Below are 13653 nucleotides of genomic sequence, written 5' to 3' on the forward strand. Positions count from 1 at the left end.
ATTAATTCTTCTCTCTTTCCTTAATTAGTAATTGCTAAAAGATGGCTTTATTCATCATGCATGTCGTGTGGCTTTTCTGTCAAGGTACTCTAGAGACGCTAATAAACAGGTTATCCAAACCTATCAAATTCGTGAGACATTTAGATTGCATAACGTACTCAAATTTACATGATGACTTGAGAAATCTTATGAATCAATCACGCAGTGAAGAAATGGACCATTTACAATTTTGAAATCATGACTAACATTGTGATCACTTAGAGGCTAACTATCTCATAAGATCTACCACTCCAATAAGCAAAAACCCTCAAAATTTCCCACTGAATGAATTATCTGGTGATAACAATGGCTTGGACGAAGAAGCTAATTAATATGATTACAGGCCGGTCATAGGCATAGTCCAGAGGTGTGAAGGTCCAAGGTCCATGGCTAAAAGAGACCAAAAAAATAAAAACAAAAAATTATATACTATGTTATGTTATTTTCATAAATGAATTGAAATTGTTTCTCATTTTGTACAAAATTAAAATATGACATCTGAGTGTAAAATACAAAAGATTAAATTTTTCCCAAATGTGTTATATAATTATATTCTTAAACTCATGTTACATGAATATATATATATATATATATATATATATATATATATATATATATATATATATATATATATATATATATATATATAATTAAACTTTACTTGAACTAAATTTTATCTTAATTAATTTAATTTTAATTTAAAAAATAATTTATATTACTACTAATTTGATTACTTTTTTTTTAAAATGTAACTTATATGTAGAATTAATTATAAAATGAAAACATTTTTTCGTTTTGTTATTTTTTTTTCAATAAAAAAATCAAGATGAACATGTATTTCCATTGTTTTAACGGGGTTGAAAATTGATCCATAAATGAAATATGTTTCCTTCCGTTGTGGAAAAAAAAAAAAAACACTGTACTTTGAATTGAAGAGTTGAACTCATCAGTTACAGCTAATTGCTAAGGTTTTGTAGAACTTGCAGAAGAGCTACACATAGTGGTGGTCCTTGGATGTCATACTTCGCTGCTGAAAGCAGGATGGAACAGAGGAACGAATTAAAAGACTGCGAACCCACTAAAATAATGTCACATGGCATCCCTCAGGCAAAACAGTGTGTGCATGCAATCATCATTTGCTAAGTTTCGATGAGTCATGTCTGCCTGCTTCGCTGTCGTTACATTTAATTTAATTTCTACGCACTGCTTCATGAAGCACATTAATCCTACCATATTTTCTTGAATGAATCTATAATGTGAGTGACGCTGGTTTGCTGTTCGGTACATGGAAACACTGTTAGATCACAAAAGAACATAGCTTAGCTTCATTTATCATTTTATTATTATTGCATAATCGTATTCTGGAGTAGATTTAGTAATTTGATTCTTCTATAGTTTGGTGCTATGCATGACTGGAAGCTACATTCCTTGGTAATTAATTATCTCCTAACTGTAAGCTACATGCAATGCTACATACTAATGCATCCTGCCAAATCAAAATATAATGCTATTATTGCTAGCAAGATGTGGTTCTTCTCCACTATCTATAGTTATATGAGAAATATTAGCAACAAATATTTAATATACTTTTATTATTAGCTAAAATTTATTAGAAATCATCAGATTTTGTGAGTTCTGCCTTTAATTTAATAAACTCCACATTTGGTAGATTCCAATAATTTGTTAGCTACATTAACAAGCATATTTATTACAATGAATATGTTAGATAGTGTATTATATTACTTTGATTCTTTGCTGAACATAGCAAGAGCATTCGCTTCTACTAAAACTGTAACGTAAGACTCAACACTGCTCTGCATCTCCTCACTGAATTTAGCCAGTTTTGTAGATCAACTAAATACTTTTGATGCATCATGCTCATGCATAGCTGTCCAGCTACATTTTCAGCTTTTCCCACTATGTGCTGCCGAACGCCCATGCTTAAATAGTGGTTATAACCTTTTTGCAGAAGACAAGAGAAAACGACCGTATCCACTAGATTTGTAACAAAGGGTGTCCTACTTCTTGAGCTTACCTCATTTTTGTGGAGGATATGGATGAGATGCTCCTTTGTATTTTTCTTGCTTGCATAGGGCCAACAAAAAAAAAGGAGTGGACCAAAAAAAAACCTTAATTTCTGGTTTTAATATCCACACACAGCCCAACCCTCATCCAATGACCCCAAAAATAAAAAATAAAAAAATGTATTTTGGTAAGAGAAAAACATAAAACAAGACAATCCATGTTCTTCTAGTTTTAATATGATTTTATCAAACATGTTCATAATAGCAAAAAGGGCTAATGTCAATTTCTTGTTGGACATTTTAGTGTAATTGATCTCTTTATTATGTTAAAATAAGAGTGCACGCTTGTTTTAATGTAATAACGAGATGTTCGGTTTAGGCAAAGATTGGAAGTTACATGGAAGTTACTAAAACTTCCATCAACGGTTGGAAGTTACATAGAAGTTACTAAAACTTCCATCAACGGCAATTTTTAAAAATAAATAACTTCCATCAACCGCCAAAAACCACCTGTTCTATGATTATAAATAATCATCCTGGTTCAGAAAGCACAAGATGTGAAAAACTCACAAGACCAAAACAAAACTCTTGAATTATAATCTTCTGATTTTATCCGATTGAACAATTTTGGTTGAACCCCGAAATTTGATTCAATCTGAAAGTGTTTATACACGACTTCAGATTTATCCAGGATTATCTCGATTTTCAAATTAACCAACATTTCTCAGCATTAAGAGCTGAAAAGGACATGATTTTGGAGTGTTTTAATATCACAGACACATGCATAATAGATAAAATGCCAAAAAGATTCCATAGTCATTGTTATTTTGTTACCCAAGACATAATGGCAGTACGTCTCTTCTATTATACAGTCACTGTCTCCCACTTCCAAAACCAGCATTAGCATTAGAACATTGCATCTTCAAAACATCACGGTTGGTAAATATTGTAATGTAACCCTCTTCATTTGTGATGAGCCTGAAAAGCAGCAAGAGGAGAATGAGGAATGGTTTCATGTGCCACTCTGAGGCATCAACTGCAGTGTGCATTGCTGGGTCTGTGGTTGTGCCTAGGACAAGGAGTAGGAGGCATCAGAGAAGTGTTTCTCTTGATGGTACAAGGTTGATCAACTATGCCAAGTACTCCAAACTTGTTGACTCCAGCACTAGCAGCAGGTTCAATTCAGCTCACAAGAAATGTGACTCTGACTCTGTCTCTGTACCAAACATCAAGCATCAAGAGAATGAATCAAGGGAACTTCAGAAAAAGCCAACAGATAATGTCTTCCAGGTTAGATTACTTTACACTTTACGTCAGATGCAATACAAATGGCATTTTACCATGGAAACATTTTCTTTATTTTTTTCATGAGTACGTAATGCTATTTGTTACTAATTGTTTGTTCCCGAGCATACATTAGTTGGTTGGAGTCTAAATTGAGTAACCAATGTAAGTTCTCTTATTTATGTGATTTTGTGAAATAAAATTTGAATTTAACTTTTTTTATTTTTTATAAAATAATGATTTGTAGACATCTTCATTTCTACACCAAATTAATACTTACAATTTTCCAGTCTCTTTTTCTTTCTCATAATATCATTCTCTTTCTTTTCCTCACTAGATATCAAATAGCTTATTAGTGTCCATTTATCATTTTGACTTTAGTCATTGTTTATGTTTACATGTCAGGGTTGTTTGGCCAGTATGGTAAAAAAAAGACTTTCCCTCTTTCTCTTCATTAATTACCCGTTGTAAGATAAAATACATTGGTTAGGACACCACTATTTGTTAACTCTATCTTATTTTTGCATTTTACTTTTACTAATTTTGAAGGTGGTTGTGATGCGGGTTGCTATTCATTGTCAAGGATGCGCGGGTAAAGTGAAAAAGCATCTATCTAAGATGGAAGGTAATCTCATCATCAATACCATTCCTGTAAAATGAATAATTCGTGTAACATATTATATATTTTCATAATCTGAAATAAAATTTACGTATAGGTTCAAATGATAATCTGAACAACTCGTAATTAACATGCTTTAGCTTTTTAACATACAATCTCAGGAGTTACATCATTCAGTGTAGATGTAGAGTCCAAGAGGGTGACAGTAATGGGACACATTTCTCCGGTGGGAGTCCTTGAGAGCATTTCAAAGGTGAAGAGGGCTGAGTTCTGGGATTGTTAATTAAGCACCTAAGATTAAGAGTATGATCATTAGCAACAGCGGGGATGCACAGCTAGACTAAACATGTTGGAAATTTGTCTTTGCCTCTGCCTCCTCTTGAACTTTATATTAAGTGTGGATTTGCATTCATGTTAATTAGGTGATTCAAAAACATGTGACTACGGTCTTCATTATGGAATAGGTTTATGAGTAATAGGATACTCTTCAATCAGAATATAATTTTCGTATTGTGGAATAGGATACTATTTCAAAATGACCGTTCTGGAATAGGGGTGCCTCAGGAGGGATATTTTGTTCGTTGAAGTCTTTTTGGAAGTGCAGAAAGCAAAAAAGGAGTCCATTGTGAATGTGAACAACAGGGACAAGTCCCAAACTAGCTGGCTAGTATCCACACTACAAGATTCCTATTGACACCATTCCCTATTTTCTTTGCCTCTCTCCATCAATATTGTGGAATACAACATTTAAAATTGCATCCTGCTATTAGTATTATTATTATTATAAAATTATGAATGAATTTACAAGGATATATAAAATGCATGAATTAAAAGAGACCTCGCAGAAATAATCAACAACATATTTCCAAAATTAATCTTACTTTTAATATTCCATTCATGTCTAAATTAAGAATCGGAATCTGATGAAGTTTGCTGTATTGGCACCTAGCTAGTTCGATTGTAACAATAACAAAGCAACGTCATATTTTATTAACCAATTAATCCTCACCAGAAAGCACCCACATGAGAGTTTAAAATATTCCGTATATGATAATCCAATTAATGTATTTTACAATAGATATATTTGCATTCCTCTTCTGATTGACAGAGGTTTTACTTTTGTTTTCTTTCAACTGAAAATGATCATTTTGATAATTTTCTATCGATACAATTTTTGTTGTTATAGGAGGTTTCGAAGTCCATAAGTAAGCACACATATCTTGAACTCTATATCCTCATCTCCAAACTTCAATTAATTCGTGTTCTGCCGTTTTGTATTGGAGATAGATGCCAATAATTTAGCAATTAAAATTAAACCAAGCTGCAGATTGAAGCTTCTCCGGCCAGCTCCAAATTCAGCAAATTAAACATTGGGATGGAAGGAACTAAACGAAGCTACAAACATGACGGTAAGATTGAAATTTACTTTTGCTTTTCAGTTTTCAGTATTTCTTTTCTTTCCCTTCTTTGAAGTCTATATCATTTCATATATTATTATTTCGTGTGCTCCTTCATCAAATGGACACACCATATCACGTGGAATATGCACTGTTAATTCATTTTACTTTTTATTCAATTAGTCAGTTAAAACATTAATGCTTTTTTTCTGTCCACGGAAAAAATGAAATATTCTATTTATTTTGTTATTTTTCCGTCAATCATCTCTTCTCATCCAAATCGACACTAGTAAATGAATATTTTTGTCGACTGAATAGTACTTTTTTTTTACTCCATTTTATCCTTCTTTGTCATTTTCACAAGGTAAAAACTAAAAAGTCATAAACTCAATTTATTATTTTACCTTTTTGGTCTCTTTTAAGTAATTTGTCAAAGGTGCCATTAGCATAAAATATCAAAATGAACACTTGGAGTATGTGCTAACGCAAATTTCATAAAAATGACATGGGGAAGTGGATCATTAAGAAAGCTCAGTGATTGATAAATAAAAAATACTCCAAATGTCAATTAATCATAGACGAAGAGAGACAAAGTGCATGCGCAACGAAATAGTAGTTGCCAGTGGTTCCTAAAAGATATAAAAACTCAAGTCTCATTAGGACTACGTCTGGAGATTCAATGAACGCAGACGATTAAAACAATGAATGTAGACAAACATATTATTCGCCCTTATAATGAAGGTTTAAATAATTTTTCAATCCTTAAAATTAGTATATATTGCTTCTGTTCCTTATTATTTATCTTTTAAGTTTCTTATGTAATAAAAATTAAGAAATGTAATATTTTTTATTCTCTTAAAATAGTTGTATGATTTATTTTTTAATTATTTCTCTTTTAATTTCACAATAAATACATGTAAAATTAATTAAAAATAAAATGTTTACTATATAAATGGGAAACACAGAAAGTGAAGCCCAGTCCAAAAATCAGGTGAAATGCATGACACAAAGAAAATCACAACTTTATGACACCTGATTACTTTTTACATCTTGCTATCGGCGTGTAAATGTTGGTAAGTTTAAGGGAAAAAAAAGATGAAATCAACATTAAAATTTTGTGAAATTTATATTTTTACTCTACTTTAATTTAAATTTTTCATCTTTTTTCATTCAATTCTATCAAATATATACTTAATGATATAGTAACTACGTACGTATTAGTACATTAAAAGTTTTTTTATTGATGCTAACAGTGAAAACCAGCATTTTTTATTGATGCTAACTAAGTTTAATGATATGACTACGCATTGTTAAAGTATGAAGTTTTTAAACATATTATTTAATGATATGTTCACACATCAATTAAAAAACGAGATTTCTTAAATAACCTGATAGTGAAAATTTTATTAATCTAATAAATATATGTTTTTGATAATAATGTAAAAAGTTCTATACTTATGTAAAAAAAAATTACAATAACGTTGACGATGGGCTTTTCCTTTTTTTTGGGGTGAAGTTGCATTGTCTAAGGACTATAATAAGTTAATAGTAAAAGAAGCAGTAGTGGGTTGTTGAGATTTGAGAAATGATGAAAAATATACGGTCCACATTATCATTTGAATTTCTCTGATTTAAGGATAGTAGGATCCATAATTTTGCTGTAAAAAAAAGGATTCGTGATTCTTTTAAAATATTTGCTATATTTATTTTTTGATAATAAAATATTTAGATGAATCTTGAGAGCTCACAATCAAACTCATGCCATTTTAAGATATGATTATTTCCTTGTCAACTAAACTAATCTTCGTTCACATTACATCTTTTATTAAACTTTGATATCCTTCCAATAAAATGTTATCATTAAAAAAAATGTTATCCTTTTGATAAAATAAAAAAATTTGCTATATATTCAATTCAATAACTTCTCGGGGTCTTTAGAAATAAGAAAATTTTATGGTGCAAACCATAACACAAATGCAACGGATAGGAAAAGTTTTAAATGGTTGGATCATCAAAATTCATTTCAATCACAGCGATGTTGGCTCCTTACTAGAGATCATTAATACTAAAAATGTACAGCTATTTTATAAATATGTTAGAAGAGTTCAAAATGTAATACTATATGAATTTTATTTTATATTTAATATATTTTGAAAAAGAAAAGAATAAATATAATTTTAAAATTTATATATTTTTTATTTATCAAAGGAAATGAATTAATTAGGAACGTATAGATTGACTAAAACGACATTATTTTAATTTAACCAATAATATTGAGTTCAAATCTTAAATACTACTCTTTAGAATATAAGAAGAAGAAGAAAATGAATAACACTCATCAAGAAAATTAATTAAAATTATTTAATTTTGATAATCTCTACAGAAAAGTTAATTCATTTTTCTAAAATATCATCTTTTACATTAATTGCATAGAGCAAAAAAGAAAAGATGGTTGAAAATAAAACTTCAATTAAATGAAGGATATTTTGAAGAGACTATCATTAAATAAGAGAATTAGTTAAAATTTATCTATATTTTAGTTCAACTCACATTGATTTTTTTTTTTTGCTTATATTTTAGTTCGAAAGAAGTATTACTTATCATTCTATATATAAGAAATAAATACATATAATTCATCAATATTAATAAGAGTGGTTGAATTGGTTAATTTTAATTAATAATGTCATAAATTTTAATTTGATTCCAAAATTACCCATAACACTAAATGGTTTAAGTAATGATTATATTTAAAAGATATTTTTTTCAACCAATGAGTATATATTATTTTGATAAAAGCTGAATAAATGCATTAATTTCATGAAAAAATGAGTGTAGGAATATATCATTAATAAACCTTACAATTAATAAAGATAAAAAGATTAACAATTAATACACTTCAAAGTAATCATATGTTTTTTATAATCAGGAAAAAAATATTATCTTTTATTTCTTATATGAATAACTGAATGTAGTACTATATAGTTGCATTATTAAATACTAAAAAGAAAGAAAAAAAAATCTCATTCATAACAATTCTACTAGTACATGAATTAAAGCGTAGCATAACACAACCATTTCATTTTATTCTATTTATTAGCTCACTCAACACATTAAAGGTTACTTACCTAGTTAAAAATATTTACATATATATTTTTCTTACTCCAAAATACTCATATCATTTCACTAATAATAAGATGATGAATACACTGTGGAATCAAATCATAAACATGTTGACGAACATAAAATCTAAACTCCCTTGCAAGACAATGAACGAATCTATTAGCTTGCTGCAAATATAACTAACTGAAAAATTAAGAAAATATGTAAAAAGCTCCCTTGCTTCGATTTAGAAATGAAATACATTTAAATCCATAAAATAAAATAAAATTATTAAAATGAGAAAACAAGGAGTACTTTTAAAGTTATAGTTGAAGTATCACAATTTTCTTTTGAATTTGCTTTGAACGTTGTTCCTGAAATTTAATCACGCATAAGTCCTTAAAAAAAACTAAACTATTTGCTACCATGTTTAGTTTAACTTAATTTTTTCTTTAAAAAATAGTTACCTATTTATTTTTGTGAAATCTCAACAAATATCGGTAAGAAATAATTATTTTCAAAATAAAATTGAACCAAACGCACGTTAAAAAACGTGATTGGAATGAGATTGGCTTATACATTTCAAGATTCTTTAATTTAACTTTCGTTGGATCTGCATTTGTCGTATGAAGACAAAGTTAAGTTGAGAATGAAACTCATATATTATGCAACTATGAATGGTAGGCATGAAAAAGTGTTGGTAGATATCATAATGGATGAACTCGGTGAATGATTGATCTCTATTATCAAATATAGGGTTGGCATATCTCTTTTTTGTTTTTTGTTTTTTTTAGTCTCCTTGTATTGTAGAAATTGTTTTCCTTGCATCATCCTTAAAATGTAATTTTGTGACCAAAAAGCCCTTAAAATGTAATTTTTTTCTAAATAATGTGGATCATAAAATACAACAGTTTAAAAAATATATATAATCCATTAAAATAAGAATTGAACAATAATGAAATAGACACTTTTAACATCGAAAATAAAGAAAAGCAAAAAGGTAAAAGACGTTGTGAAATAATTAAAAAGACGACCTATGCAACAACATGAATAAAAAAAATAAATCAAATAACACACGAAGGAATAAAAAGCACTTCTATAATCGATCTACTCGAATTGCATGATAAATTAAAAAGTACTTCTATAATCAACGTTTTTTCCCCCATTTCTTTCTTCCATTGCCATATTGAAAGGCTTAATTAGGCACCAACAAACCTAATTATGGGTGCCCACTTTTCGCACTGCAACGCACACCGTTAAGAATGAGGAGGACGTGGAGGAAGAAGAAGAGGGGGGTGACAAGGGCGAGGACAAGAAGGGTTGAACATCTTTTTTTTTTATTATTATTGTTATTGAAAAATGCTAACAACATATACGCTTCTCTTAATATAAAGTATATGCGATTCGGTGACCTTAGTTTTATTATTGCTTCGAGATACAAGATTGATAATAAAATCATATACGAAGATTATATGCTTAGCTTAGGAAGTAATGAAATTATAAAATAGATCTACATCTTAGATCGAGTTGGAAATCGATGTGCCCCTGCCACCGTTTAGTTTTTCTTTTTCTGAAAAAAATACTTGTTTTTTTTTTTTTTGTCAGACTTTTGCTTAGGAAACATCAAACATACGCCAGCGTGAATAATAATTCAAATGAACGAATTTTTTAAAGAAGCAATTTCACCTTTATTATTTAAGTTTTGATCTTAAATGAACTAACCATAACCTTCGAGTTAAGGATTTCTCACGTCATTAGATATTCTAAGATGATGACAAGATGTATTAAACTGAAAAGACGGAACTAAATATGAATATAATCAAACTTTTTTTTTTTCAGAATAAAAATGCATGGCATAAGAAAAAAATATTATCAATATTATCGGATAAGATGTCAACACTGGAGTTGTTAGTAGAAACTTACTTAGAAAATTATATAAATCTAGACTGTAATTAATTTTACTCAATTGCAATTATTCAACTAGTTCCTAGTTATCCAGAGATCTTCCAGAAAAATGTCCACTAAACCGAAATTAAGTAGCTCAAGGCGAATTTGAATAATCAAACATAATAACATAAGAATGTGCAATCATTTTCTCTAACTTTAACTTTTCATAATTGGAGTTGGAGATTCTGGCAGCCAATTTTTAATGACCATTTGAAATCATGAGTGTGCGTGGTTAAATGTTTTATTATTTATTTATTCCATATAATGAGTATTTAATGTTTATTTTAAAATAAAGGCTGTACATATTTAAGAAAAATACTAATATTGAATTTCATAACACATTTTTTCAACATATTATTATTGATTAAAAAATATTTTTTAAGTCAATTCATTTTTATTTAACGAGTGTCATTCATAATTTTGTGAATTTTAGTAATTTTTGACTAATTTATTAAAGTAATACTATGGTATTAAAACAATGCAATAAAGAATTTTGTGTTGGTACAAATCAATATTTAATGAGAAATTTCATTTATATAATAAATCTTACAATTAAGAGAAAAAAGTTTTTTTTTTGTTGAAAAAAAGATGTAATTAATGACATAATAAAGAAAAACAAAAAAAATATTATTATAGTAGTAGTATAAATTAGTGTTTGAATTGTTATCTGTATGACTGTATCATATATTTAATTATATCCGTTCTCATTATATAAGAGTTATATATATTGTAATATCTCCCTCCCTCCCTCGAAAGCTAAACGCCTACATGGCCCAACTCTCTTCAGAGTCAACGCCACCTAAACCTAAACGTTATTTTCTGTAGCACACAATCAGACAGCAACCCTTTCATGTGTGCTGCAATCCCATGATTAAAAATTGGCGGTCAACGGCTACGCTCTCCATTCAATTTTTCATGAACTTAGACACAATATAGGCCTCATTCATTTCATACATCGCCTTTGCGTATGGAGTGGAGTCTATATTAAATACTACTACATGTTTGCTTTTTACTATTTTTCATTATAAGTTCTCTAAATAAAGTTTCAATAACAACTTATTTCAAATATTTAATAGGGTAATCAGAATACGAATTTAAACGAAAAAAATAGTTAATTATATTAACCAAATAAAATCCGTTTTTGCAATTTTTGTAAATTCATAGTTGTGTTTGCATAACTCCAAGAACTGAAAATATTTCTCTCTTTATTTTAACTATTACTACTTATTACATTCTTCCTTTCTACTTTCAAAAATACATTTACTTATTACAATGTACATAAAAAAAACATTTACAAACTGAAGTATGGGTTGTGTGATTGAAATATGTAGTTACATCCATTTTTTCCCCTCGTATCATAAATATTGCTAATTTGTTAGCTTCTCTTTAAATTTCCTCTTTTTCCTGTCACCTTACCAAATATTTCGTGTGTTCGATAGAGCTTTTAAAAGTTTCATTATTTAGTTATACTTCCGTTAAGTTATCTGACTGTAAAACTACCAACTATCACAATAAATATTTTCCACTTTCTAACCCACTCTTTGCTGGTGTTGTGTTTTCCAATTTGTTCAAGATTATGCTTGAAATAGATCTTGGTATTTTAAGATCGATGTTTCAATTGTGTAATTTGTTTATTTCATGATCTATATTTATTCAATATCGCTAAATTAATTAGATACTAGCTGTGATATGTGAGTGGATGTAAAGAATTTAGTTTCGCTTACTCAAGGAAAAAAATATGTTTATTAATGTATAATTTCTTTTTCCTATTGATCGAGAATGATATGTTTATTCTGTATATATAGATGGAAAAATATTGTTAGGGTTTAATTTCAATTAGTTTTAATTGTAAAAATCATGGTGTGATCAATTATAAATGTTGGTTGGTGTTCTTAACAAAATTATAAGTGTAATCAAAGAAATGTTTTTCTATTGAAAGAATGATTTTTAAAAACATTGTAATATATGATAAATACAATGACACTATTATAACATGTTCCTGGGCCTTTTTATTGCAAAGTGGACACGTCTTCGGTGTAAAAAGCTTCTACATCCACTACAAAATCATCAAAAGAATATTGAAAAATGTTAAATACAAAAGTAATATATAATAAGTGATTCATCTATTGCAACAGTGAAAATTAATAATATAGTAGAACTTTATTGTGAAGGAATTATCAAATAATTTATACATGCATATAAATATATAATGTAAATACAATTACCGTAATTAATTAAAAAAAAGTTACATAAAATTAGTCATTTTATTCTTTAGCAATCTAAAATGTATAAAAATCAAGTTTTATTTCTAATGAAATAAAATTTATAACAATTTAATTTAATTTCCTGTAGAACGGGTAGGCCTATATATCTAATTAGAATTAATTATATGGAAAGCCAAGTGATGAAACTCTTTTTTGTTCTTTGGTTCGGTCATTTTCTTACACATTCAATGAATGATTGAATGGCCAACATGTAATGTAACATTCGAGGAGAAAGGAAACGAACACACTCCCACCCTAAATTAATTAATTGATAACTAACAAATTGTTAGTTTGAGTGGTTCTCAACTTGATCTTTTTAAATAAAATTTTGGGTTTGAATCTTATAAAAAAAAGTAATTGAAAGAAAAAATTTCATTAAAAATAATTAGTCAAATTTATCATAGAGATTAATTATTTATAAACAAATCCATGAATATTTTATATAAATATCATGATAATAAAAAAAATCAATTGATTGATAGTTATGGTTAATGGCAATAATTAAGCTTTTCTAGGTGTCATTTGTGAGAAGAAAAAAATAAAAACTTTGGTTGATATATACGAGAATTCGTTTTGAAGTGTTCTACATAACACCTTTTTTATGTTGTCATTCAACATTTTCGCCCTCCCACTCAAACGATAAAGAAATTGCAGAACCGTTTGTCTACGAAATCCTAAGTACCAAATTGGTGTAGTTGACTTGTATTAATAAATAGATCGAACTACATTTGGTTTAATTGAAGTTGAACCTCACACGTTACATCAGATACAGTTGACATTTCCCATCATTTCTCATTCTGATTCTATAAATATAAGCATTGGCTACATCACAAAACAGCAAGTTCAATCGAGGGGTATCACATCTTGTAACATCATTTGGTACTTTCACTGGGCCTTTTGGTTTCATTCATAGTCATATAAGAAACTTCACATGACAAAATGTGGCCATGCATGCATGCAGCATCTCAAGCACTTGACTC

At 28.7% G+C, this 13653-nt stretch overlaps 1 protein-coding gene across 3 annotated transcripts; it reads left to right on the plus strand.

Moving 5' to 3' along the window:
- The first annotated feature begins 2886 nt into the window (after positions 1 to 2886).
- LOC100814406 (protein SODIUM POTASSIUM ROOT DEFECTIVE 2) lies at positions 2887 to 5562 on the plus strand. 3 transcript variants are annotated; one of them, XM_006597281.4, is made up of 4 exons: positions 2896 to 3353; positions 3897 to 3972; positions 5153 to 5171; positions 5294 to 5562. In XM_006597281.4, the coding sequence occupies exons 1-4, from the start codon at positions 3036 to 3038 to the stop codon at positions 5331 to 5333; spliced, it is 453 nt and encodes a 150-aa protein (XP_006597344.1). In that variant the 5' UTR covers positions 2896 to 3035; the 3' UTR covers positions 5334 to 5562. The 3 variants fall into 3 exon arrangements, with proteins under 3 accessions (XP_003547074.2, XP_006597344.1, XP_006597343.1); XM_003547026.5 differs by lacking the exons at positions 5153 to 5171; positions 5294 to 5562 and adding an exon at positions 4128 to 4988 and having other exon boundaries at positions 2887 to 3353; XM_006597280.3 differs by lacking the exons at positions 5153 to 5171; positions 5294 to 5562 and adding an exon at positions 4149 to 5032 and having other exon boundaries at positions 2899 to 3353.
- The last annotated feature ends 8091 nt before the right edge of the window (positions 5563 to 13653 follow it).

This window comes from Glycine max, chromosome 15 (assembly GCF_000004515.6).
Source record: "Glycine max cultivar Williams 82 chromosome 15, Glycine_max_v4.0, whole genome shotgun sequence".
In the NCBI taxonomy this organism is placed as follows: domain Eukaryota; kingdom Viridiplantae; phylum Streptophyta; class Magnoliopsida; order Fabales; family Fabaceae; genus Glycine; species Glycine max.

Coding starts and splice junctions, on each gene's coding strand:
- LOC100814406 (XM_003547026.5), top strand. CDS start 3,036: ATGAGCCTGAAAAGCAGCAAGAGGAGAATGAGGAATGGTTTCATGTGC. Junction 3,354..3,896: donor CAACAGATAATGTCTTCCAG/GTTAGATTACTT, acceptor CTAATTTTGAAG/GTGGTTGTGATGCGGGTTGC. Junction 3,973..4,127: donor GCATCTATCTAAGATGGAAG/GTAATCTCATCA, acceptor ATACAATCTCAG/GAGTTACATCATTCAGTGTA.